We start from the raw sequence: 27,655 nt of genomic DNA, 5'->3' as shown, positions 1-27,655 counted from the left end.
CAGTGGATTTGTCTCCGCAGAAATAATGTTTCCTCTGACACAGGAGAGGGGAGGCTGCAGGAGGCCAGGAGCATGAGTTTAGGATGTGTGCCATTAACAGCAAGCGTACCCGCTCCTCGTGGAATGCATAAATTCTGTTTCTGCTAAATATAAAGTGTATGTGCTCACAGACATTGTGGCTCAAGTAGTGAGTGATATTCAAAATAAATCTAGAAAAATTTAAATAAATCAGTTTTACCTTAAAAACATGGTTAAAGCTTCAATCTGCATGCCCTTTGCTCTGCATGAATAAAAAACAGAAAGGACAAATAAGAAAATAATCATTCCAATAGAAGCAAAATATGCAGAAAATGTGACTTTGTAGCCCAACAGCAATAAAAAAATCCTCACAATCACACATCTGCATATGTAAGATTATTTTCTGTCTCCATAAAATACAACTAAATGCGTCTTGTGTGTACTTAAGGTCGTGTATGTCCACATGTTTGATTGCGGGTGTGTCATTAATAGGCTGCACTTCAGAGGAAAAGGTAGAAATCCTCCAGATGTTTTGCAGCTGGGTGGATCTGGTAGTGAAGATCTAGACAGCATCTGTCACAGGCGAACATTTCTAATCTGTCCTGAACATTAGGCAGAGAGCACTAAAAACCCATCACCGGCCGCATGTGCTAACCACGGGCTCTGCAGACAAAGTTCAAAATTAAAGCAGAAAGAAGACATTTTGATCAAGCTGAGCTCTAAAAGAGAGGGATTTTAACCACATTGGTTCATTATAATTTAAATAAAGTCATCTTCTTTGAGCAGAGAGTGGCTGCTTAACTTTTGGAAGGAAAAAAAAAAGGGCTAACTGAAGTTATTAGAGCAGAGCGCCTGAGGCTAAAGACCAGCGCTTTGAACTCAAGGTCCAGCAGAGCTTAGTCAGGTCAAGATCTGTCAAACAGTGAGCAGAGCCAACATCACAATGATCTGGATGAACATTTTCTGAAAGAAAGTTCAGCTGTATTTAAAAGAGAGACAGAATTAAAGCACTGAAGCTAGCGTGCACTGCTGTGTACGTTTTAGTCTGTTAAAATCAATTCAATTAAAAGTGTAGAGGCTTGCTGTGAAGGGATATTTTGAGAAGTTAAACAACAGACAAAACAAATGTCTCTTTTTTACGATCATACGTTTTTTTATCAGATCAAATTGTGCATTTGGGAGCTAACTGTATCTTTAGCTAACATTCTAAGTTTGGGAACTGTGGGAATTGCTTGGAGCTGACCTTGATGGTCTCTAGATATTTCCCTTCCTGGGTTCATGTGCCTAGTTACCAGTTGGTCAACCTTGTGCCCTGTGAACTGACCCTGTCCTCCCTCCGAGGTTTGAAAGAAAAAGAAACCCAATCCTCCGGGGAGCGCTCCGACTAACAAGAAAACTGCTGGCCCGAATCTCTCAGAAGTGCTGTGTTTTCCCACTGGACCACTTTCAGCTTAATAAACATCTTAACTAGCCAGAGGTCCCACGGGGGCTGCTGGGAAATCCTCTGGGCAGCCAGAGCTCAGGAGCTGGCCCTTTATTGCATCCAGGTGGCTGTTAAAAAATGTTGGCTGGCCCTAAATGTCCAATAAAATGCAAGTGGCACCTTCAGGGGTGGACAGGGTCAGTGCACCTGTCTGTGGACGAAAGCTCCACTTAGTTTAAAGTCACACTTCTTAGTTGTGCCACCGCTGTGCCCATCCAAGCATTAGTGAACGGGTGGACCTTAGGCAGGACCAGATACTCAATGGATTAGGGTGCTGAACTGAGAAAGCCGTAATGAACTCAGAGAGACACAAAAAGATTGAAATAAAAAAGCTATTAAGACAAACAAAGAAATATAAAAAGAAACCAAAAAACAACTACAGAGACTAAGCATGACCATGATATCAGAAAGGAAACTACAAGAGAAGCCAACAGTTTTAGAATATATGCAAAAAAATCACAATATAACAGGAGAACAAAAACAAAGAAGTCACAGATTGACTACAAAACCATTAAAATGTGCATGAAGACACTAAAAAGGACTCATTAGGAACATAAAACTACCATTAAGAGATGTAAAAGACAACATTGAGACAGGAGAAGACTGCAAACACTTTCAAAAAGACACTATAAACAAACGCAAACAACTACAAAGATACAAATATTGAGCACTTAAGACACAAAACATAAAAAACAATATGAAAATTCTTCAAAGACAGTAAGTAAATACAGTTATAAGTCAAAAAGACTTTAAAACAATGTAAAATTTAACTACAAAGAAAAAGAAACGCAACAGAAAGAAGAAACAAAATTACTAAGAAAAACATCAAGACTGCAGAGTCAAAAGTCACCCAAAAAAATACAACAAGCAAGTAAAAAAGAAACTAAAAAGAAACAAATTACAACAACAAAACATGGACATGAAGTTGGCAGATGGAAAAGACAAAAACCTTAAACAGAAACAGGAAACTTCAATTAAAAAGAACAATGAGAAACAAACAGACAAAAAAATAAACATTTAAAAAGTGACCACAAAGAAATGAAGAACACCCAGAAAGAAAAACAAACAGCCTGCAACTAATACAAGGACACAACAAAGACACACTTAAAGACAACTTTTGCTCCTTTGTATGTGAGGTAGTCGACATTAACATGTCTATGCTATAAGCTAGCATCAGGCTGGACAGCTATGGATAGATAAAGGGACAAAGGGCAACCTAAAATGAATCATATATATACCCCAGTACCCCGAAGTATAAGTCTCTTTTCCCTTTCCTCAGGATGTCCTGGGTTTCATCCTCCTGAATGAATGGACGAGTAACTGCTAATTTAATAGTGATGCCAGTTGAAGTTCAGTCTGATCAACTCCTGTTTGTTTACGACTACTTCACACATATGTGCACAGTGGTAACAGCCTCCCTTCGTCTGTCCGGTCTGGTCGCTGTCCAGAGGGAGAGCTAATTGTCCCACAGGTTTGTGGACAGACCTGGACGGTGTATTGGGCCTTTGATCTGACTTGAAAGGAGTTAATTGATCTGTGTGTTTCAGGCAGTGTGAGAGGGAAGAGAAAAAAAAAGAGATGCTTGCTGGTCATTCCACAACATGTGCAGGAATATCTGAGAGAGAAAACGAGAGAGAAAACTACAGAGAGAGAGAGAGAGAGAGAGAGAGAGAGAGAGAGAGAGAGAGAGAGAGAGAGAGAGAGAGAGAGAGAGAGAGAGAGAGAGAGAGAGGGGATGAAGAGAGAGAGAGAGAGAGAGAGAGAGGGGATGAAGAGAGAGATCACATCACACCCAGCTCCATCCCTGCTCAATTACAGTAATTTGACTCACATGGGCCGGCTGCCGTGGCAGAGAGAGAGGGAGGAGGGAGGAGAGCCGCTGTGTGGGGGAGGAGAGGGGATCCCTGCTCTGGGAGATCACTCATCCTACCTCAGGCTGAGGTACCCAGAGACAGATTTGATGTGCAGCTCCCCTCGGAGGGCAGCCAGGGGGCTTGTTAAGGTGGCTGTAAGGAGAAGACCACACGTCCGACCTCAGACTTTAAATCTCAGCGGGCTCTTCAAGGTTTCATGACGTCAGTGTGGGAGAGAGAGACGAGAGGCTGCTGGAGGTAACAGGTAAAATATTGAATAAGAGATTTACTGTCTAAATTATATGTGAATAATAAAATATTTCCACTTTCTTTGAAATAATTTTGCTACAAATGCTTGTCTTTTCTCAGGTCATCAAAGGTTTAGCCTGTCCCAGAATGCACGGGGTGAAGGAATCACATTAGGAAACACAATTTCTGTTTCCTGTTTGTACTTCGGGAAAATATAAATCCAGCGAAAATTAGATGCTGCTTTACATCTTCTGTCAGTGTGATTTGCTGCATCACCTGCCTGCGAGTCTGTTTAAGTCCAGGTCTGGTCTGGACCCACTTTGACAGGCTTCCTGCCTTCACTCCCTCACCTCTCTGAGTCTCTGGTCACCCCAGCTCAGGGGGAAACAGGGCTGTCAGGGGGAGAGTGGCAGGCTAAGCCTGTCTTAACACAGCACCTCAAACCACCTCATAAATACAGGCTTCCTTTTCCAATTTCCAAGCAGCCCATCCACCTCTGTCTACATGCTTACACACTGCTCCATGTCATGTGCCGGGGTGTGAGTTTAAAAATGACCACGGGACATCTGGCAGACTCGCAGAGGGTGGGGCTTTGATGTGCTGCTCTGCAGTTCAGCTCAACATAGATGGACAAAAAAAACTCTTCCTAGCAACGCAACAGGGGAGACTGAGGAGTCTCAAGCGGGCCTGATAGGTGAAAGATAACAGAGAAGTCAAATGAAACAGATTTACCACATATGACGAGCTTTGAGAAACACGGCAGCCCCTCAACAACTCCTATAGCCTTCAAACAGCTGCTCACAAGAGGTTGTTTCCCTTTTAATTATAAAATGTGGTTTCTGAAAATCCTCATTATTTTCCATATCATGAAGCAGAGTGAAAGGAAAAGTGAAACCACATGATGCAGTTATTTGATGGGTGCTGCTGGGCGAAATGTGGTTTTGAAAGCTTGATTTCTCCTTACCATCTGAAGTTTTGAAACACTCTATTCTGACCATGAACACAAAAGCACTGATAAACTTACCCAAACTCACACATCTGACACGCAGAGGTCACATCAGCCTCTACCTGCTGTCTATCTCAGATTACAGATAAAGCTTGTATACTGTTTACACTAAGGATAAAGACACTTCAAAATCTGTACCAGTTTTATCAGAAATACTGAAGTTTTATTGTGTCATTTGAAAAAAGGAAGATATTTTAAACGAGTAAGCCTTGAAATACTTGAATACTTTTAAATACTTCATGTGAAAAGACCAAACTCACCAATGAGTATTGTGCTGCTATTTTGATAACATTCAACCCCATCTTAGCAGTGGCACCCAGCCCCAAGCCTATTTATTCCTTCTGACTATGTCAATATTTTTAAACAGACTAATAATAAACACTTTAATTTCTAACTTTCTTAGACTGCTGGGAAATGTAGTTTTAGGCAAAACATACTCAAACAAGATGTGCACATATTTACTTTTAGCTGAAGTTTTGTGCGTTTACAGCAGCAGGGCTAAATTAGTACTTTGAATCAAAACAGACACAGTGTCTATCTTAGGATAAATGAACTTAAAGCAGTATGGTAGTGAGACTCATTGTGATAGTAATACAAGTGTTTGGACTACAAAGAAGCCTATAGCATTGAGGAAAAAGCTAGAATGGACTATAAATAAAGTAGGATTTTGGTCTTTTTATGGGACTTGTATTGTTGTGCATTTCCCCTAAATATTGTTTGCATTTTATAAACTCATAATATTGCTACTTAAAGCATAAAAATACATCCAGTCTAATGATAGGAGATATGAAAACTTTTCCAAAAATTTAAACCAGTCAGCAGATTTATAGTGATATGATTAGTTGTCAAGTTTCTCAAACGTGAGTCTTAAGTTATTACATCTCCTCCTTTCGCTCGTGCAGTGAGTGTGTGTGCATCTACTGTATGTACATATGTCACACTGTACATGCACACTTTCCTCACAGCAGGGAGGAGGGCTGTGAAAGCCTGTCACTGCGCTCCAGGGCAGCACTGACATGAGTGTCACCTTCATGAAGGAGCGTTAAAGCTGCTCCCTCTGCACACCGTGCTTCAGACCGTCGCTCTGATTCCAGCGGCAGAACAGAGGAGTTAGCGCAAACGCTCGCAGAGGGTTGTCATTTGTTGTTCGCTTCATTAAACACCTGTGAACACCAGGAGCCATTAAAGAACTTTGGTTAGGAGAAAAGATAAATACCTGCACTGTTAGCACAATCCACAAGTTCACAAACTTAGCAGGAGGATGGTCTAATTAACAACAGGCACATTAATCCATTAATGAGTTTCTAATACTAATTACACCATAAAAAATGTGCAAATGGATTCTGACAATTTAATTAGCTGCAAATGACACGTGAGCAGGAGTGAGGAGACAGTTGGTATCAAAGTGTAAATTCAGCTTCTGGATTCAGCGAAGTGGCAGCAGAGTGCTGTTTGGTCTGCTAGCGAGAAAATCAACACTTATTCTGCCTTTTTAAAAAAACTATACCACTGTATATGGGAGCAATATATATTTAAAAAGATAAGATACAGCATTGTGCTCTGTTTCTGTGGCCCTGACGTGGGTGGGCGTCTGGGGTAAAGGCCTCCAGAGTCTCTGCTTGTTCTTGCTGCACGCTGCTCATGATGAACTCTGTGATGGAACGATGCTTCTGCAGGAAAATAAATGTCAGAAAAGCATGTTTGTCCTCCCTGACTGCTACTCACTGTCAGCACGGACATGTTGCTCTGATGAGCTCAGTAAGTTCAACTTGTTGAGGGTGACAGCATTTTTAAACGCTACTTATTCGAAGCTCTGAGTAAAATGAAACAAAAAAGAGAAGTTACTTTTAAAAGGTATGATTTAAAAATGTTATGTGCAAAGTTGTACATTGTTAAAAATAGTTAATAAATCATTCAAATAAAATTTGTAAAAGTTAAACATTTTTTCATTTAAATTACATAATTATCTGTATTCATTAAAAATGCTTCAAACATTTCCTCCATTCATTATTTTACAAGAAATCCCTGGAGTCTGTCTGCAGTGTTTCAGGCCTCGTGGTTCTGTGTTTCCTGTCATGGCAGCTGGGTTCAAAGTTAAACAGCAATACTTCGCTCTGTGGTGAAGTTGTAGTAAAACTGCAAGGAGGAAAAAAAAGGGAGCACAGATTAAAATAGAGATTTTTTTTGACACAACAAGTAGAACAAATCTTTACTGATCTAACTTTGAATAAATAAAGTGATAAAATATAAACATGTATAAAATACTGCAGTGGCATACAGACTGTCCCAAACTGAGCACTACTACAGTTATTTAAATACATTTATGAGTGTTTTAAAATATATTTAATTTAATTCAACATCAACATTTTGTTAAGATGTTACTGTCCTGATTCAAAACTTAAGGCCTTTAGTGTCACTGCAGAGCAATTAGATGGTCAACTAGTGTGAGATAAAGTAATACAAAACAAACACCTCCACCTTGTGGAAGGTTAGGGACATGACACCTTAAAAAGCATGATTGCTTCAATGGTTCTTGTTTTGTGTGACATTCAAATAAAATAAAAGTGTGATATACATTAAGGCAGATTACTTATTATTGCTTAGTAGACAATTTAAGTCATAATGTGAGATGTTTACACAGCAGAAAGTCAAAAGTGACCCCAGATTACATTTAGACCTGATGCAGACTTTTAGAGGACATAATGCGAGACTAATATATTTATTATCTCTTATGAAAAAAAGTGATTCCACCCTCAGCTACACTGACAGCAACTTTATCGGTGCACAGCCATCTCAGAAAGTTTCTTTACACAAAGGCGATCCATTCATTCCATTCAGGGAAGTTTCAGATGTGTTATTTTGGAAAAAGAAAGTGCTGACATTGAATTGTGATTTCTGTTTTGGCCAATGCCCCCTGTTGTTAGTTTCTAATCTTCATAAAAAGAAAAAAAGTTGGATCAATAAATCAAAGAAAATTGCAGTTAAAGAGAGCACTGAGATACGAAAGCCCTAAGTGGACATATATGCATTGACATCCATGCATTTTATTCTTCGTCTGTCTTTTTCTCAACTTATCTTTCTCGTTAACTGGCAATAACAATGCTGGTTTTGTAACTATGACAGATTTCCCTAAAATGTTGAATATAAATTGCATTGCTGCATAAAAAAACGCAGTCTGCTTTACGGGTGCCTCACTGAAGGAAAAAAGCTTTCAATTGTGTTCCTACTTGAAGACTTCCTTTGCCTTCATCAATGCACACTTTCTATCCAACGTGTAACTCTTTCTAGTAACAGGTGTTTCTGCCATCAAGAACAATTTGCAGAGACTCTCTGAGCTCTCCGCTGGTCACTTGTTGTCTTAAATTTAAGTATCTTTAGTAAAACAAGCAGTCCACCAGGATTATGTACTTCATAGTGAACCACTGTTTTTTTAAAGTGCATGGTTATGACATAATGAGCTGTTAAAATGTGGCACTGTCAGCCTAGTCCGCCTAGCATTGTATCTGGCATGCTTTTCACACTAAAGCGGTCACTTGCATCTTTCAGCATCATTTTATACCACAACACAACAAAATATCCTCTCTCTGGTGTATGCTCACTTTTATAGATTATAAAACATGGTCTTAAAAGGGCATAATACAATGAATTTTACAGTATTTTATCTCATCATCTCCAGATAAAAAGCTTTCTTTCTCTGACTAAAAAGATTCTCTGACCATCTAGAACACTCAGCGATAGTCTGATCACTGTGATTGGCCACACTGTAACATGTCATGCTGTCTCTGCCCACACTTATGAGGTACTAGAAGTTAAAGCTGTTTCTATGTTTGGTATGAGCTTTTGAAACTCTGTGGACTCCACTTACGATCATCTGACGTTAAGCTGAGGCCTTTTGAAAACTACCGGCATTAACTTGTTGCCACAGGAAAAAAAATCAATAAAATATATGAATGTATGTCCACTTAAGGCTTCCATATTGGGGTCTATAATTTACTCCAATCCATTTCACAAATTCTATTCAATGAATCTGAATGATTAATAAATAAATAAATAACAAAAACAAATATTTTAAAACAGTTAAATCGACAATCACAATCAGCATCAACAGTCATTTGTTTGTTGTTAAAATTGCTTAAATAATGCATTATGTATGATATTTTTTTAGGTCAAGGTTCTGTTGAATGAACAGTGAACTGCGTGTCATTAAGTGGGGCTCATATCATGACATGAGACCGTTGTATTACTTCAGCATGGCACTAGGTGATGCTGTATGATCACTGAAACAAGTTTCCAAATCGCCTCCAGAAGCCACAGAGCCACAATGGCTCCAACCAGCTTCCCTCGATCAAAATACCACCTTCCCTGATTCTCATCTGCTGCTGGGGAAGCTGCAAGTTACCCAAAAACCTGTCACATATCACAAGCCTGTTAGTTGTGAAGAAATCCAGCCCCCCAACACACAAAAATTCACTCTCAACATCTGGCACAGTAAATAAATAATCCTGTGTGTACGTGGGGTGTGTATACGTGAGTGTGTGTGTGTGTGTGTGTGGATGATGGATGGGGGAATGGGGTGTTATCAGGGAGAGCATGTATCAATGTCTGCCAGTTTTACACACAGGCTGACAGGACAGTGACACACTGGAACATGGGCGGCAGTCACCTAGACGAGCCCGGCTTCATTTCCTGTCCCTGCTGCACTGCCAAAAATATGTGACATGTTGTCTTCATTAATTCCACCTCTATTTGGAGCTCTCCCTCTCACACCTCGCACATACGCTACTGTCCTTCCATACATTCCCATAAGCAGGCACAGAAACAGACACACGCACAGATAACTTCCTGCAAACACTGAAAGCCCATCATACATAGGTGCTAATGAAAATCTTGTCATGTGTGCACACACACTTCTCTCCACCCTAACACACTCCCTCTGAAAATCATTAGCCAGCCGCCAACAACATTTCTCAGCAGAGTAAACTACATAAAGACGTCACTTTAAATCGCTTACTAATTAACACTTAAAAAGACACAAATTAGATATGCGTGGCTAAAAGCAATTATAATATCCGCAAGTTTTGTGAGTCATTTGGGAAATGAAAAGAATGCCTAATTGCTGGAACCAACATCATCCCAGACACGGCTTAAGTGATGCCTGTTAGGAAATGGTCTTATCTACAACTGTGGTGGTGATTACAACAGTTTTCCTCAATTACATGTGCATATGTATAATACTGTAAAGTACATCTCTTTCATGAATCTATATTTTTAATGGGTTTAGGAAGGAGGCAATTAGACAGTGAGCAGAAAGAGCCTCGAGTTTTTGAAGAGGAGACATAAAAAAGCTCCACAGAAGAGCACGGACAGTGACCTCTTCTGGACAAAGGAGGAGGGAGTGTAAGAAAATCAGCATTCCAAAAACTGGTGTACTGTTTCATCTTGAGAGAGCTTCTTTTATGAATTTAAATTTCACGACTCTGTTGCAAATCACCAAGAATGAGTTGCAACTCCTGATGAATCCTCAACTGCACACAACAAAGTGGACTCTGTCTGTAAAGTGAAATAGTCACATAAAAAGCAGCTGCTTCTGGGTTTAAACTTTTTGATTTTTCTATGTTTTATACAACCAAGAATGAGCCTCCGCTTCTGGAGAAAGCTTGACTGCAAAAACTGCATTTATAGTGTTCAAGTCACTGTTTAAAAAGGAGCGAAAGTAGACAAATAAAAGAAAAATACAATTCAGACAAGCATCACTTTCTAAAAGAAACACTTCTGCCGTCCAAAGTGTTTGCAAGAACATCTCTAACAATATTTCCCCCTCTTGTTCGGCAGATATCATTGTGCCATAATAATAAGAGGAGAGAAGTAAAAATAACACAATGGTGAGGGATGTTTCCACTTGGAAACTAATTATCAAGCTAAGCTGTGACTTCATCCTCATCAGCCTGGCCCCACCATTAATCTTGTGCTGTCGTCCACTTCACTAAATCCTGTGTGTTACACTATCTCACATTTACTTCATCAGCTCCAGCGCGGCTGTAATTAATGATTTCTCATGCCCCCTCTCCTTCCCTTCCCTTCCCCAGCTCAGCTCACCATGTGTCCTGCTGCTAATCACACTCTCGGAGAAGAAAGGGAAGGAGGAGAGGAGAAAGGAGGAGGAAAAAAAAAAAAAAGACAGGAGCATATAGGATGAGGAGCCCAGCCTGTCTCCCACCCTGGAAAAAACACACACATACACGTACACGCCATTAATACCTGCGCTTGACAATGAGCTTCATTCAGATGACCATATGACAAGATGGCGACTGGGTGTGATTTGGATAGTATGTGACAGAAGACAGAGGCAGAGTGCAGAACAGACACCCGGTTTGATGAGGGAGTGTTTGCTCTGTAACACATCTCAAACCCAACAGCACCTGTTCTTTTACAGTGGTCTGTCACTTCCTGGCAGTTCTGATACCGAGATACCGTGCTAATGAGAGAGAAGGGGGGTTGTCACTCTCTTTAAAGCGCACGCACACACACTCACACACACACACACAGAAACACACTGACTTTTTCTTTCCCTCACAAACACATGGGCTCTGAAGACGGGCTCCACACATGATTTTCTTCCTGCCTGCAGGCTACAGTGTTTCATCAGGAATGAGGATGACTTTGTAGTGCTTTTATTTGCTCTTATGATCTCTTAACTTTTTCCCTACTGAAGATGAAGCTGTTTGAAAAAGTTAAACATGCAGAATGTGACCAGGGAAGCTCTACAGCACGGCCTTGTAGATGCTAGATTGAGCTGTTTGAGAGAAGTATTGGGGAATAAAAGTCAAGTGTTTTGGAACCGGAGACGAAGCTTTTAAAAGAGAATGGCTGCCTCGCCTGGCCATGCTTTTATTCAATTGGGGCTTAGTGGAGCCAACAGGGCCTCGCTGTCTCAGACACTTAATTACAACCCCAAGACCGTTTGCTTTGCATTCTGGGCCAGCGGCGTCAGCGGCAGCCGAGCGTTGCAGCCTCTACTCACTTCCTCCTCGATCTCTGCCAGGGATTTGATCGTAATGCCCATTAAATTGACTTGCTGCATCTGAAATCAAAAGCACGGAGAGGAGGGGGGAGGAGGGAAAGGAGGAAGGAAGGAAAAACACACACAAGAAACATGGCGGTTAGGCTCATGGCTAAGTAAGCATGCTTAAAATCTTTAATCCTCTCCCTCTTGGTGTCAATACAAACGGGGCTATAGTGACAACCGCCGCCAGCCAGCCAAATGGACTGCATTGAGCCAGCTCTGCCTGGCTGCACGCATTCATCACTCAGTCTGGAGGAAAGGAGAGAAAGGAAAGGAAAGAAAAGAGAAGAAAGGAAAGCACAGAAGGAGACAAGGGGAGATGGAAGGAGTGGAAGAAGAAACTAAAGGCTGTACACTTTGAAAAAGAAACCAGTTTGAGGATATGAATGTGGCCTATGTTACACCACAGGTTGCAGACCAGGCAGCCGTACAGTAGCTATCTTAACCTCTCTCATATTATTTGTAATACAGCAATTATTTGGCATTTTGCTGCAAGTCCCTGACAGAGATTTACCTCTTTGAATCGTCTTTCACCAAACTTCTCAGAGATCACAAAGGGCACGTCATCCAGAGCTGAAAAAAGTGAGAAAAAAAACAAAGTTTAAGAGTCACTTTCACACAACAACAAAGACAAATATAAGAAATATTACTCCCTATTCTTGATCCTGGGTATACCCACAAGAATAAACGTGGGTTTATAATACAGCAAAGCTATCAACATCCCCAGCCTCCCTGACACCTCCCCTCCCTCCGTCTATGGAGGGAAGATGAAAGGCTTTTTTATTCTCTGCTGTATTTGAGCACCTCCACTCTCTCCTCCAGCCCAGCCCTTTCCCAACCCTCCCTCCAGTTTAATTACTCTTGATTATTCCCGATTCCGTCTTGTCTGGGAGATGTTCACCTCTGAAACAAAGACACACTCACACTAGGCACAGAAAAGCGGAAAGAAGAGAGACAAAACATTCACCAGATATCAAATTTGCATGAAAATAAGCCACACTGTTCAGCGGGCAAAAAGTGGATTGAAATGAGGACTTGCCAAGAGCGTGGTGGTATAATTAGCATTTGACCAAACAAACGAGCTTCAACAGAGCTATAATTAAGCAGGCCTGTAATTAAGTGTATGCCCTTTATCATAATGATCGTGGTTAAAATGGTGTGATGGCTGCCAGTTGATTATTAATGGTGTAACCCCGTACTGCATGCATCCTGCACTGGAATCAAGGTGTCACGACTGTCAGGCTAGAGAGCAGCCCTTTGTTTATAAAATACATTAGGGCCCAAATTAACACAGGGTGACAAGGGACACAAAGCCTCTCGTTTCCTGACTGAAGGGAAAACTGCAGCTGCTCGGCTTCATTATAAAACTCCCAAATCTGGAGGCACAAAACTTGCCGCCGCTGGCTTCAACAGGAGCACCAAATATCAAGAGGCCAAGCTTCCAACTGGTGTTTTTAACCCACAGTCCATCAGGCCGCTGGCACAGGAAGAGGAACTCATAAACCTAAGCTGAAGCTGTTCATGAGTCATCATTTTGGAGCTGACACCCCTTTTGGTCTTTCCTGTTCACAGCAATATTTAAAAGTATGAAATTCTAAAACATCCCACACTTCGACGCTTCTGTGACTTGCTTTACTCCCTCGGTTATTACACAGATCCATGGTTTGGCTCTTTTCACCCGAGTGCAGAACAATGTGATCTCTGTAACCAAAGCATGACCCTCACCCTCATGGCCACAGGAGAGCAAAGTTGGAATCTTGGCTTTGATTCATCTCCCGCAGTGAAAGACATTACAAGAGTCTAACTATGCTAGCAGCTCTGGGAGGCTTACTATGAATGAGATGCTAAGGTTAGCATGCTGACATGCTCACAACAGGAGGCTCATGTGGTGCAAATGTTAACCATGCCTCCCACATCCATTAAGTGTGTTTGTAGGCCTATTTGGTAAGAAGCACTAAAATTACAGCTGAATTGATGATAGCACTAGCAAAGTATTTAGGTAAGCACTTAAGTGACAAGTCATCCTGACTATTGCTAATCACAGGAAGGCTTACTAAGTATTTGGATTACTTTATCTCCCACCAAAATAAAGCAGACAACAGTTACAGCTACGCAAGCAGTGGCTTTATCCTGAGGTCAATGCTAATGTCAGCTTGCTAACATGCTCAAAATATCAATACTACCAGGATCATGCTAAAATACATAAAGAGCCGCAAATTAGCTCTCAAGTTTTCCCTTGTAAAGGCAAGGCAAGGTAACTTTATTTGTATAGCGCATTTCATACACGAGGGCAACTCAATGGGCTTTGCATTAAAACATTAAAAGCATTGGAAATATTCAGGCAAGCATAAAAGAGAACAAATATAATAAAACAGAAAAGAAAAGGAAAATTAGAAATACATTAAAAGTAAATTTAAAATTTGCATTTAAAGCAAGTTAAAATAAGCTACAACTAGAAGGCAGTGGCAAATAAAAAAGTCTTAGTCTTTGATTTAAAAGAGGTGAGAGTTGGAGCAGACCTACAGCTTTCAGGGAGTGTGTTCCAGACATAGACTGTAAATAAAAATGGACAGCGTTGCTCCGCCTCTTCCCGTTGTACAGTTCTGAAGCCAAAAAATCCCTCTCCTGGGCGCAGCCATTGTGCAGCCAGAGCCTGTGAAGCCTTTGTAATAAGCTCCGCCCTACAGCGTAACGTCACAAGATGCTGTGTGCCCTTTGAAGCTTCTCTCTACAGCGGCTGTGAATCAAAGGAAACCCGGAAGTAAAACCTCGTTTTTTAACCTCTAATAACTAACGAAAAAGAAACTTTTCAGAAAAAAGAGGCCTTGGACACAAAACAGTCAAATACTAACTACATATAACCGCAGCATACGGATGTGAGAAACATTCGTACGACGTGTATTTATTTTTTAAAGTTTGACTGCTCCCCCATTCAAATGAATGGGGGAGACGGATTTTTTTACCTATACTGCAGCCAGCCACCAGGGGGCAGTCACACTGCTGAAAGCCTCACCACCAGGGCCGTATCCGGCACGCTTGGTTCCAGATATGTGGTGCATAACGACTAAACGCTGCTTCACCATGTTTTGTTCTGACTCTCGGGACTTAAAGCAGACCAGTACCTGATGACCTCAGAGGTCCCGATGGTTCATACAGTAGCAGCAGATCAGCAATGTATTTTGGGCTTAAACCATTCAGTGCTTTATAAACCATTAGCATGATTGTAAAGTCTATTCTCTAACAGACAGGAAGCCAGTGTTTAGATCTAAGAACTGGAGTGATGTGATCTTTTTTGGTCCTTGTTAGGACTCGAGCAGCAGCATTCTGTATGAGCTGCAGTCGTCTGATGGACTTTTTAGGGAGTCCTGTAAAACAAAACTTATTGAGTTACTTGGCTTCCCATCATCTCTCACAGTAAAAATGTATCTGTATCTGAGTTTACAGCAACATTACCAGCTCAAAGAGTTCGACTTTTAACTCAGCCATAATGTCAATACGCTTACATGCTCACAGCAGCAATGCTAGCAGGTCCATGCTACACAGAGTTACACTGTTCTTGCTTATTAGCACTTTTTACAAAAATAAAGCAATGCTGATGGGAATGTTATTTGCTTTGACTAGTTTTTAAGTGTGAACAGGGATATTAAGGTAACTGAAAATTAGAGTAGTAATGGTGCTAGAGCCAACCTATGGTGTTGAAAGAAGGGGCAGATGCAGAAGCGCAAAAAACTGCTGTTTCTTGAGAGTCCACTTGAGGCAGGATGCAAAAGCAAGCAAGATCCCATTAATACCCGCCTTCATATGTCCATTTAAACAGCAGCAGCATATTTCTCTATTCATACACTATTTAATTTGGAGGCAATTTATGTATGCATTTGCTCTGAAGATATTCATGTTAAAAGTTTTGCATAATTTGGCATAATTAGAGGTGTGATTGACTTGACTGACAGGTTGGTGCATGGTAGCTAATGTCATACGGGAAGGCTACGGTCTCAACTCCACTACTTTGCCTTTTTCTAGGTTGACCAAATTAGATTGAGTCAGCATTTCCAACCTAACTCATTGTTTTGGTTGTAAATCCACTGGAGGGGACAACTTTTTCGCCAGTCGACATTTGGGTGCTCGAGATCTTCTGGGATACCAATTCCCATTCTGTGTACTGGTCATCTTTATATCCCTGATATTTTGGATTGAAGAGCAGTACTGGAACTGAGAGACAAATTTTACAAACTGATCTCACCTTGCATTCATTTGAAGTAATATGAGTTTAATAGAAAGCTACATTGTTTTCTGATGAAAGCTGACTGCATTACAGCAAATGTGTTCTGCCACTCATGCTCTCCACACAAACATGATTGGACTGCACTATTGAGACTACAAAATACAAATACAAACCAGAATACTTAGACCATCAAAAACCCGGTCCCCATCAATAAGGTTATTTGCAGATATCTGTTAATATAGATGATCCTGAAGGGAACACAAGTGTGTACCAGATCCAATAGGAATCCATCAAATAGTTGTTGAGATATGTTAATCTGAACCACAAACGTCAACCTCATTGTAGGCTGGAAGATAACCAACTTATGCATTACTATCCCCTGGGAACCATGCTTGTGTTATATGGAAATATATACAAAAGCTGTTGGCATAAAGTAATTTATACCCAAGTGTTGGACTCATCAACCAAAAGATAAACTGACCTAAAGACCGCAATATTAATCCCTCAAGCGCTGCCAATGGTTGCGGCTAAAAATGTTCAGGGAGTGAGATGCTAAACCCCAGCTTCTTTTGCAATCATCTAAGAGATGAGTTGCTATCTGGAGCAGCAAGCAAACCAAGGCTACGGGTGGTAACATTGACTTGTGTAAGCTCCTAAAAACAGTGCATAAACATGCACTCCTGTGTCGCTGGGAGCACCAACACCAGGCGGAGATAGGCAGAGAGAATACATTAGAATCACGAGCTGGCTACTGGAAGCTGAGATTGTAGCTGCTGATGGATCTGCGTGGCACGGACAGATGAATGCACAGTGCTGAAGGCCAGAGAGTTTCTTTATTGCTCAAGGATTACATTTAAAACCAGATCTTACTTTGTATTCCACCACCATCTATACTGGAGAGGCTATCTCACATCCAGACAAATGGAGAGGCGCAGGAGATGACTTGGTGGTAAGAAATGGATACCATGGAGAAATACAGAAGGTGTAAAGGGCAGAAATAATGTAAATCCAATCTTCTGACCAGGAATCTCGCAATGAAGCATGTTCTGGCCGCTCAAATGGCCCGGCTTCAGTCCATTAACTCCTGACTCTACTGCAGTGCAGGGAATTGGGTTCTGATTTGGCTTTGGAGTCTGCAAGCGCAGTCAATATGAAAACATCTGGCAGGAATTTTGGTACAGCGACTATGATGCTTATGATGATGATGATGACGGTGAACGCAGAGGTGGCGTTAAGTAAGGAGGACCCTGTGGCTTGAGTGATTGTAGTGTAAAGAACGGAGTCAGCACAGGGCCCGTGTGGATCATTGCCTTATTAATGGCTCCGTCAGGTGCGATGAGCAATGGCTGCATTGTCATCTGCAGCCCCTGGGCACAGATGAATGGCTGTTTCAGGGCGGGAAGGGCTCCCTCGTACGCTGGGCTGAGCACTAATCCCTCACTCTTCCATTGTTGGATGCACTGTCACCCAGGACTTCGGCGGCGCCATACATTGCATTTTCCAGGGTGCTAACAGACGTGGCCGTGCACACAGGCGTACAAACACACACACATAAACTACACCGAGTTTTGCTCCGACACTGACTGATGGAAAAATATGCGTGGGTGATCGAGCATACCACATATTACCTGAACCACAACTCAAGAGTAACACTTTAAAATGTTGATGAACTTTTATTTTACACTTCACTAATTCAGCAGAATTGCATTGATCTCTGTCTGGCACGATTACTCGGTTGAATCTGTCTCGCACCTGAATTAAGTGAGAAAGTCACAGCTGGGCAATAATCTGTAAGTGCAAACGAGAATCTATTACAACTTTTACTCATGATTGAGCGAACTTCTATTGTTATGTACCATAAAATAATAAGAAATAATGAGCAAAGCAGCTAAAAAAAAAACAGGTTAGCGCTCAATCTGAATCCTGCTGTATCTCATATTCCAAACAATTGGATGTTGCCTTTTCCTCTTTGTGTAGCCAGGCTAGACAGTGCAATACCTTTCCTGTCGGAGTGACTCTCAATTTGAGGCGGATTCTTTATGCAGACCATGGAGATGCTATTCTAGTTGCAGACCCCGCTCTCTGTCACCTCTGCAGATAATGGTGAGTAGATGAACAGAGAGCTGGAGGAGGACCCCCTATGCCCACTCAGCCCTTAGCCCCACTCTGACATGAAGAATAGTGCCCAGCCCTGACAGCATCTCGGAGACATATTGTAGTTTATTTTGTCGCCCGGGCATGCCATCTGTGCCATTCCAATAGAGGGTGTGTGTGTTCAGGCGGCTGCAAGAGAGAGGGCGCGAGGCTCTGGGTCCCTCAGTAGCTCTGCAGCCGCGGCAGGTCATTAGTCAAATTGCCTAATGAGAGAGAATACAAATGGCCCCCTACCCTGACAGGAGGAATTTTGGAGGTGTCAGAGCTCCTGACCCGTGCTATGAGAACAGATGATAGCGAGTTGCTATTTTCAGATTCTTTTAATGACTATGGCTCTATGAAACCCATTCTTTTTCTTTTATCTTTTCCCACTTTTTCAAGCCCTCTCGACACGAGCGAAAAAAAGGAAAAACTTTTCAATGTATTAAAAATCTCACTTGCAAAAGTGGAAGTGTAACTTTTGAATTATTTAAATGTTTACTGCAGAGTTAATTAACATTCTGAAAAAACACATAACACTGATACCAAAATATGACTCTCTGAAATGATGCTGAGTATCTCTGATTATCTATTGCTTATTTCCACATCCTCAGTGTACTGTGTTCAACCTTCTGTTGCAATTCTCCCGACAGAGTCAGCTAGTTTACACTTAAATATTAATCATATCCCATCCAAATGTTCAAAAAGTAAACAAATTTAAATGTTTCTTGATGCTTCGAGAAGTATGCAAGACATCCAGTGAATTAATGTGCTTATAGTTACATACTGGAGTCTGGGGCTGCTAAACACTCAGGCTTGTGGAGATGGTTTATGAAAAGAGGCTGTGGAGGGAAAACAGAAGAGAAGCACCCAGGGAGTGGAAAGAAGCGGAATTATTTTACATAAGCTTGCTGCTTGTCCACTTTGATGAATATTTTTAGGAAGAAATATCACCATATTGGCCAGAAATTGTGCTGTTTTTAAATGATTTTAAGATGATCGGTTAAATGTAGTCACTTAACCAACAAACCCAGCTTAACTCTACAGCTGTATTCACAATAAAACTGAGTTCGATCGTTTTTTATTTAGCAAATTTCCAATTTAAAAAACCTACAATGTCAAAAAAAGTGGAAACAGTCATTGGTTTGTGTACAGAAATGATAAAAACGTACCTTTTTTGTTACCAACAGGGTGCAAAACAGCAAGCTTACGCAGAATGACCCACTTACTTTTCCATCTGTGACAAGCACTCCTTGAAATCTGGTTGTGGGTCGGGAGCCAGGAGGCAGTCCCAGTCGGGAGCTGGTCCATCAGTCTTCCAGAAAGTGGGCAGAGCCAGAAACACCAACGGTGAGTTGGCCACAAACACCTCTGCATAACACTGACTGTACATGTGTGGTTACCTCTCCAAACCAGCCACACTGTATATATCACACAATCACAGTATGGATGTAAAAGCTTGTTAGTATGTGTACCACATTTATGATATGGTGTCATTACAAAACCCTGTAACCGTTTTTAAAAGCAGTACTGGAGAATTACTGGGAAAGCCCCATTTTCTGGCTCGCTATTGAGAGCTCTCATGAAATTAAATGGACAATCAGACTTTAATCAGCAGCACAGAGTCTTTTAAGACATTGCCATGGCACTGGCATCGATCCCCAGCTGTGGCTGCTGGTAAATGTGCAGCAGAATGTGTGTATAAATGGGGTACGCCTCTCTGGACAAGTGTAAGAGCTGGCAGAGGGCTGACAGTAAATTGCATGTGCCGGATGGGACACAGCAGAAGGCACAATTACACAAATCCCCTCTTAATTAGCGGTTCTGTGGGCAAACTAACCCGTAATGATGCGAGGGATGTGGCGAGCCCCAGAAATCCTAACAAGAAACACTCACTAGCACTGGAGACCGAGTCGTATGGCCCCGGCTCCCCTAAAGTAATGACTGATACACGATCTGTTTTGATCAGTGCTGCTGCAGAAGACGATTCCCGGGTCGTCATGCTCCCCACAAACCCCTCATCCTGGCTGAGTTGCTTGCCCTTTGGACTGGGGGTGAAGCAGCAAGTCCTGTGTGGTTTTGGGTGGCGTTATTAAGTTCTCCATGCTCACAGTACCAGGCAATGTAAAGTGGCATCTCACACGGTGAGTAATGAACTGTGCCAGAGTGGAAGCAGGAGGGATGACAGCCAAAGAGGCCTCCTTGGCAGCCACTAACCTGGGCATCCACCGATTCATCATCCCCTAGAACCAATCCACCAATGCTGCACTGCCATTCGTCATTAATTATGCTAATAAGGACGCCATTACTCTCCTGATGAAACGGCCCGCTGTTATTAGTATAATGCATTTATAGTTTGATACATATGCATTTGCTCATTAGTTTTACTACATTTATAAATGTGGACTTTGAAAAAAAAATTTCACAACTCTAATAAAACTATTGTATGTTGCACTTTAAAGATTCACAGCTAAAGAGGAGCGCGGGACTTTTCTGTACTCACTAATTGACCATTATAAAATGACAAAGCAACTGCTCCATAATCATGTGCTGTTTCTTGCACCCTAACATTAAAACAAGCCTCATCTGTGTGAAGACGCTGATGTGCTTGAACTTTTTCACAGCAGACTTCATGGCTCTAAGAAAACCAGTCTGAGCAGAACTATTTAATACAGCTTCTGGGAGCCCCAGATGCCCTTTTCCAAAACGACTTCATTCCCAGAATCTCATTGTGCTTTCTAAATCACACCACAGTATGTATTAGAAGATCATTAATTACAAACTTAACAAGTCAGCAGAGCCATTAAAAGATCTTTAAGGCATAATCCACCATAAATCTCCTTAAACTATATTTAATGACTGGATTTTTTGTGAAATATTTTTTATCAAGTTCTAATTAGATGTGTGATAACAAACCCTGCTGTACACGGGGCAAATGAGAGAGCAGTGACAGGCCCATCCATTGAGGCTGTCCACGTCTGGACACTGAAACTAATGGAGCACTGCCTCTATCTCAGGGATGGATAGAAAGCAATGAGGGATGAGACTCCAGAGTCCAGTCTGGCCTGCAAATGCAAAGCCATTTAAAGTCTCTCATTTGACTGTAATAAAGGTCCAAAAATGCCCCAGGGCCTCCAGGCCCCAGTCAAAAATCCCATTACGATTCACTCAGGATTGATCCTCAAATACTTACCGGCACGGCCACAGGATGGATCGTGTTTAGAAAATATCTCACATATTCCAGTAGAATCTTGAAGTATCAGCGTATTGAATGTGGACAGGACTGTCTTTTAAGTGTGTTTAAAGTATTTTTGACAGAGGAGGAGTGCTCCCTATATGCTGATTAAAACCTCAGATTTTTATATGAGGTCTGGCTTGGCCCCAGTTTGAAAGTGCTTCAGTCATAAATTAGAGCACGGCATAACAGCTGTTTTGCTATTGTTGCCCTTTTAGATTAAAAGAAAGACTTTAATCTGCAGAAACCACTTGGGTTAAGATGTTTGTTTCCAATGTTTTGTTTTCTCAAACCACAAACACAAACTCACAAAGTAAGAGTCAAATGTTCCATTAGTCTGAATTAACTCACTCCATGATCTGCAAACAAACAAATGACCAAAATCTAGCTTGTCATGAGATCAAACACTCTTAGTTCTTAGTCAGTTTCTCTTTCTAATCAACTTAAAATTAAACAGCACGAACAACGCTGATGTTCTCAGCTATTTCTGATTAAATGTCACGTGGGGCAGCGAACAATAACTCTCTTAACACTACTCTATCTTTCTTGTTTTTGTCTGTATACCCTACATTTATATGCCAGGCCTGCTGGCATGGTTTTAGCTTGTTGTTTAATTTCACTCTGCAGTCTTCATTACAAAACACTTGTGCAATATCAGTGTAGAAAATGCATGAGCAGCTCTAACTTAAATATAAATAAAGGAGAATTTAAACACTGTGTAATTTGCCAGCCATTAAATTGCAAAGAAGGAATTCAGCCTTCCTTTATATCATTAGATGCTTGGTGCAGTAAACGTTTTGAGGTCTAGTGTGTGTGTGTGTGTGTGTGTGTGTGTGTGTGTGTGTGTGTGTGTGTGTGTGTGTGTGTGTGTGTGTGTGTGTGTGTGTGCGTGTGAGAGAATACATTAGGTGTAAATACTATTCTCCTGCTGAACCCCCCCCCCCCCTCTCCCTCTGTTCGCCTTTTGCTGACCAGGGGAATTAAGAAGCAAAACGTGGGTTTTAAGAGCGCTCCTTTCATGTCTTGATGTAAGCTTTGGCATTACTTCAGACATCAAGATCGGCCTCATAGAAATCCCATTCCATCTAAAGTAAAAGCTCGGCAGTAAATCTGCCCCATACTCCCCCATAACACTTCCATAAATGATTCATTCAGCTCAGTTTAGCTGATGCAAAACAGAATGTTAGTGAGTTGTGGACGGAGACCGAGCTGCAATGGAGGACCAACCCTGCTGCTTAGTAATTTCATCAATCTCTGCGAGAGAAAGAGAGGAGAACAGAGAAAGAGGAGGAGAGCGTACACTAATAATAACTTTTTTTGTGGCAATCCAGAGGTCGTGTTTTTTAATCCCTCAGCCTAAAGAATTGTGTTATTCTAAAATATAACCCCGGCGGTGCAGAAGCGGTTGAGATCCATCACATTTTAAGATAAGAGCGAGCTGATCTCCTCCCTCCGCACAGCCTCGCCCAGAACTACACGGGGAGATAAGATGGAACTTTTGTTTGAAACCTGATGAGAACCCTCTTAATGAAAGTGCTGCGCCAAAAATAATCTTTTTTCTCCATGTTAGTCAATCAAAAAATGGTGTAGTTGGGGGAAAAAGAGGAGAAAGAAAGTAATTTTGCATAATCAGTGAGCACCATCTGGAACAATTAACCAAATTCCACAGAACTCAGAGGATCAGTCATATTGGCTTATTAAAGATCCAGAATTATACAAGTAATAAATCCTTGGAAAAACGAAGCGTACCCCTGCCTGTCACGACTATTTTAACTTCAAATACAGTGGAATACTTGATAAGGCTGAAAAGAGGAGATTAATATATGCAAATTATGTCGAGCATTTAAAAGCCCCCCAACAACTGTCTCGTCTTTTTTTTTCTGTCTCTTATTACGGGGCTTTATGTTTTATTCATACACCAACTCACCTGTCATTTCATAAGCTATAATATTATGAGGGTATTATTAAACAGCATAAAGTGGAGCTTTAATTGGAAAGCTCCATTGCATTTTCCAATTATTTGCAGCAAATTAAAAGCAGATGCACATAGTTTAATAAGAATTCTAATATTGTTTCCTGAAAATCAAAAATCACTGTCATCCTGCCAAGATATTTTGCAAACCCAAGTTAATTTTGAGCCTCCTATTTTTTCCCTCCTCCTCTGAAGGATGAACTGTCTCGCGTCTGTTAATTGAAGTTCGTCTAATGGATAGGGAAATAATTGCTCTCCATATTACGTTAGATCAGGGCCAATGTCAGGATTTATTTTTGATTAATGTGATAGATATGTAAATGTATTACTTTTTATTACGTTTACCTTTTTATCAGGCGGATGTCTGCTGAATACTATATGTTGTTCTGTAGGTAATGAAGGGCGACTGCACTGCACACCACACAGGTCTATTTTAGACCTTTTTTTCCCACAGACTTTTTGCATTTATTTTTATCAAACATATGCTTTTTAGACACATTTCATGCATGCAAACGTAATTACCTTTAAAATACCCTGCTTTCCTGTCAATGCACAAATAACACACCTAATTGGCAAAGGGACTTGGCGTGGATCAAAGAAACGTGGGGAAGAAAAGCAAAAAGGTTTGGAGCTGCGATGAAAACTTGATAACTTTTCCAATGAGCTTGAACTGTCAAGTGAAGGAGGGCTGCAAAATAAATGTGGATTAGTTTTTAATATTCTGGTAATAAATGTCAAAGCGCCTGCACATCACATCTGTACATGATGTGACTGCAGATGACAGATTTCCCAGACATGTTACCTCTCCTCCCCTCAACTCGCACTCTTTTTTTGGTGTGTGTGTGTGTGTGTGTATGTGTGTTGGGGTTTTTGTTTTGTTGGGAAGTGACGGAGGGTTTAATCAAGAAAGCAGGCAATTCATCAATCCTAAAGAAGGCGCCTGTACAACCCTGACAGAGCGCACATGGTTTTAGACCAACTCGAACCTGGCCAGCTGTCAGCCCACACACACATGTGGGCACATGCAACCACCCACGCACCCACACACACACACACACCAGAGCTACCAGCGCTAACAATTAACACAAATAGGCTGTCGGCTACGACCTCACACTTGGTCTGCAGGCTATCACATTGTTAATGAAGGGAAGTTGCGTTCTCTCACATGCACAGCGTGGTGCTGCACAGCTGACAAGTACACAAGAAATAAAGCCAAGAGGCGTCTCAGGCTAACTCCATTATCTCCCTTTTTCTTTAAAACCTCATGAAGGGACACATGAAGGTAAAGGAGAGGAGTCTGTGCGCCTGCAAAGGACAGTTTTCTGCAGATAAATGATGACTGCTGGCAGCGTCCTGTACAGTATGTGCATGTTCTTCACTGTCACTCAAGCACTGTCCCAGCGGAGGAATCGCAAACCCAGTGCCACAAAGCACTCAGCTGTGTGTTAATGTCGGCTCCTTCAGGGCCACACTCTACACAGTTGTCTTGACTAACTTATAACATGACTGTCACACCAACACAGTGATGTATTAATCAGTTTTTTGGCAATTAGGGAAGGAAAAAAATATTTTGCCGGTTCAAGAAAGATGGGGAAAAGCATAAACCTAAAATATTTACTTTTTAGCGATTTATGTTGTTACTTTTTATTCTCTTTGTGTATCAAAAGAACAAAAAAACAGGTTCATATTTCTACTTCATCACTTTCACCTCAGCATTGTTTAAAAGCTCTACTGTACTGAAAAGGCAGGCTGCTGTAACATGGCCATAGCCTGGGTGTGCCTCAGCTTCCAGCAGCAGGAGGAATCCTCACCACATGGTGTCTCTCTCCAGCTGGATAAAAACCTGCCTCCCTCCTTCACCTCATGTGGATCACACACTCTGTAAGACTCGAGCGTCTCAGGCTCGGCTCTGCCTCCGTGTCTCTGAGGCTGTCACTGCTAAGCTCTGCTTCCTAAAGAATTAGCCTTTCTTCTGTTTCAGTCCTGGAGCATTGTGCTATTAGTCGAGTTTCTCCCTGACAAAAGAGAGGGGAATTCGTCCAGTGCATGCAGGGTACATATGTAAGTATGGCATGTGATGGATCATCTTTGGCAGCTGTTAAATGTTCTCTTGAGTGTAATGCGTCGCTCCTCTGGGAAGTCACGTTCGCTCTGATAAGCGAAGCTCTGTACAGTATCCATCAGTGAGGAGATCTAGACGTAGAGCGTTTGGAGATCAAGTACCACAGGAGCTGCCTTTATATACAGACAGAGCTGATGCAAAGACTCCAGTTTACATGGAAGGCACAAGCACTGAACCTTCTCTCTGCACAAACAGAGATCTTCTGTTTCAGCCTTTGAAACCAATCATTTAAATGATCCTGTTAAAATCACTTCAAAATGAAACTATAATCACCACAGCCTGCGGTCTATCTGCAGCCAGACATCAACAACGTGTGTAGCGCCATCACAGTGTTGATGACTGTAAAGTTTCATCGTTTAAAGTCACTTAAAATAAAAAAAATAAGAGTTACAAAACTTATATAACTACTTGTTGGACGGCTTGCAGGAATATGAGGAATTTGTAGATACACCGACAAAATAGAGGCCCCGCAAAAAGCAAAAACTACAATGTATGCAGTGTTTTGTTTTGCATATGAAGTAATCAAAGTCATTTTAACACTATTCATTAAAAAAAGAATTACTTTTTTTTGCAAATGTACAGATTTAAAATGAGTTTTGATAATATTAGAAATTATCTTTAATGTTTCTATTTTTAGATTTTTTTTGGATCAAAATAATCTTAAAAAAATATATATTATAAAGTATAAATATTAAAATCTGATGCGAATACAAGTATGATTTTATATTTTGCTCTCCTTGACACTACTCGTTATGGATGCATTGCTTTCATAATGTATTATGCTTTATTTAAGTCTGTAACCTTTCAGCTTTGGTTTTAGAGATTGGAGGGATTGGAGGATTTGAAGATACTCCAGGAAGTGACATCACAGTAAGTCAAAATCCAAATGTATGCACTGTAGGACTGTTTTCTGAAGCATGGTTCGAAAGGTTGTACATGTTTACGTATCATCTGTTAAGTTACTCAGTTTTCAGATACCATTTACCTGTCATGGTGTAAGTCCCGCTGCCCTGGTGCTCATAGGTCGGCCTGTTTGTCGTCCTCCTGCTGGAAGAAAGAAAGTAAAAAACGATAAATGTGTTTTTTTATTGCACATTCTGTTAAAAACATATACAAATGTTGTTTACTGTGTATTAGACAAGGACCACCATGTTCCAAGGCGCTTTTCTCAGACATGAAAATATTATGCCAGAGATTTTGTTTTAGCGCTAAAGCAAGGAAACTCCCTCAATAAAAGAAGACTTCTTTAATCTGTCCAAAGGCAAAACAGAGAGCTGAAATAACAAGATGAATGTGAAGAGGAGGAATATGGTAAAAGTTAAACCGTGCCTTGGCTGCCCAGGGGCTCGAACAGACCTTTAACAGGGGGTTCAGAGCAGGATCTTGTTAATTCTGGAGGAACTGAGAGATTCCATTATTCAAGGGAAGTCTGTTTTTTTCCCCTCCGTTTCATGGCCTTGTATTACAGAAAACAGCACAGAATGCACTTTGTGGGCAGTTGAAGTTAACAAACCATATAAGATTGAAATCCTCATCAATCAAGCTATCATGAATCACACCCTGTGACTCACCCCTACGGATCGATAAATCCACAGCAAGCAGAGGGAAAAAATGCACGGCTTGGAGAGAGCTGCATAACATGACATGCTCTGGAGGTAAAATGAGCTCCGGGATGGCATTTTAAAATAAATGATCTTATAATGACAATGCAAAGTAGTCAGGGATATCATTAAAAAGAGGACTACTTGATTGGAGGACACGCAGGCGTCAAAGTTTGCAGATAAGACAAAGAAGAAAGAAGAGAAGAAGAAGAAGACAGTGCTGAACTGCAGAAAGACAAGAGAAAGTGGGGGCTGAGCAGATGTAAAGCTGCAAATAATGAAGTGTGTTTTGTGCATCATGTTTTGTATTTTCCTGTTTATGGATCAAATAATAATTCTTCACTTGTTTGAAGGCGTGTTAAATCAAAACTCCTAAAATTTAAGACTAAATGCAGATCTGCATATCCCAGGTTTGCTGCGGTGCATGAGTTGTAGCGTTGGAAGCCTTATCTCTTCGCATGAGATAAATAAAAGCAATAATTTCCATCAAGAGCAATAAAACAAGACTTCTGACAGGCTGTGGTATTTATGAGCTGAAGCCTGCAACTCAGATTTATTTGCAATGAAAGGGTCGACTTTTCCCCTCCTCATTTACATCAGCATTTGGCCATGTTAAATCCAGGCCAATGGTGAATTTTTAAAAGGTTGGCATCAATCTTGTGGGAACGATTGCCATATTCAACGCAGACTTCTTTTAC

General features: G+C 41.1%; 1 protein-coding gene across 4 annotated transcripts in view; it reads right to left on the bottom strand.

Moving 5' to 3' along the window:
* Nucleotides 1–5,946: 5,946 nt before the first annotated feature.
* mvb12bb (multivesicular body subunit 12Bb) overlaps nt 5,947–27,655 on the bottom strand; it is a 43,279-nt gene continuing 21,570 nt past the window's right edge. For 3 of the 4 annotated variants that reach the window (XM_034691083.1, XM_034691084.1, XM_034691086.1), the window contains 4 exons: nt 26,342–26,403; nt 12,187–12,245; nt 11,631–11,690; nt 5,947–6,745 (listed from right to left, as the gene is read on the bottom strand). In XM_034691083.1, the coding sequence (XP_034546974.1) occupies nt 6,704–6,745; nt 11,631–11,690; nt 12,187–12,245; nt 26,342–26,403 (223 nt within the window). In that variant the 3' untranslated portion in view covers nt 5,947–6,703. The remainder of the gene's footprint in view (nt 6,746–11,630; nt 11,691–12,186; nt 12,246–26,341; nt 26,404–27,655) is intronic. The other variant, XM_034691085.1, reaches the window with a different exon arrangement.

The sequence above is a fragment of the Notolabrus celidotus genome, chromosome 9 (genome assembly GCF_009762535.1).
Source record: "Notolabrus celidotus isolate fNotCel1 chromosome 9, fNotCel1.pri, whole genome shotgun sequence".
Classification (NCBI taxonomy): Eukaryota; Metazoa; Chordata; class Actinopteri; order Labriformes; family Labridae; genus Notolabrus; species Notolabrus celidotus.
The sequence above is the reverse complement of the archived record's forward strand: the minus strand, read 5'-3'. Positions and strand labels throughout refer to the sequence as shown.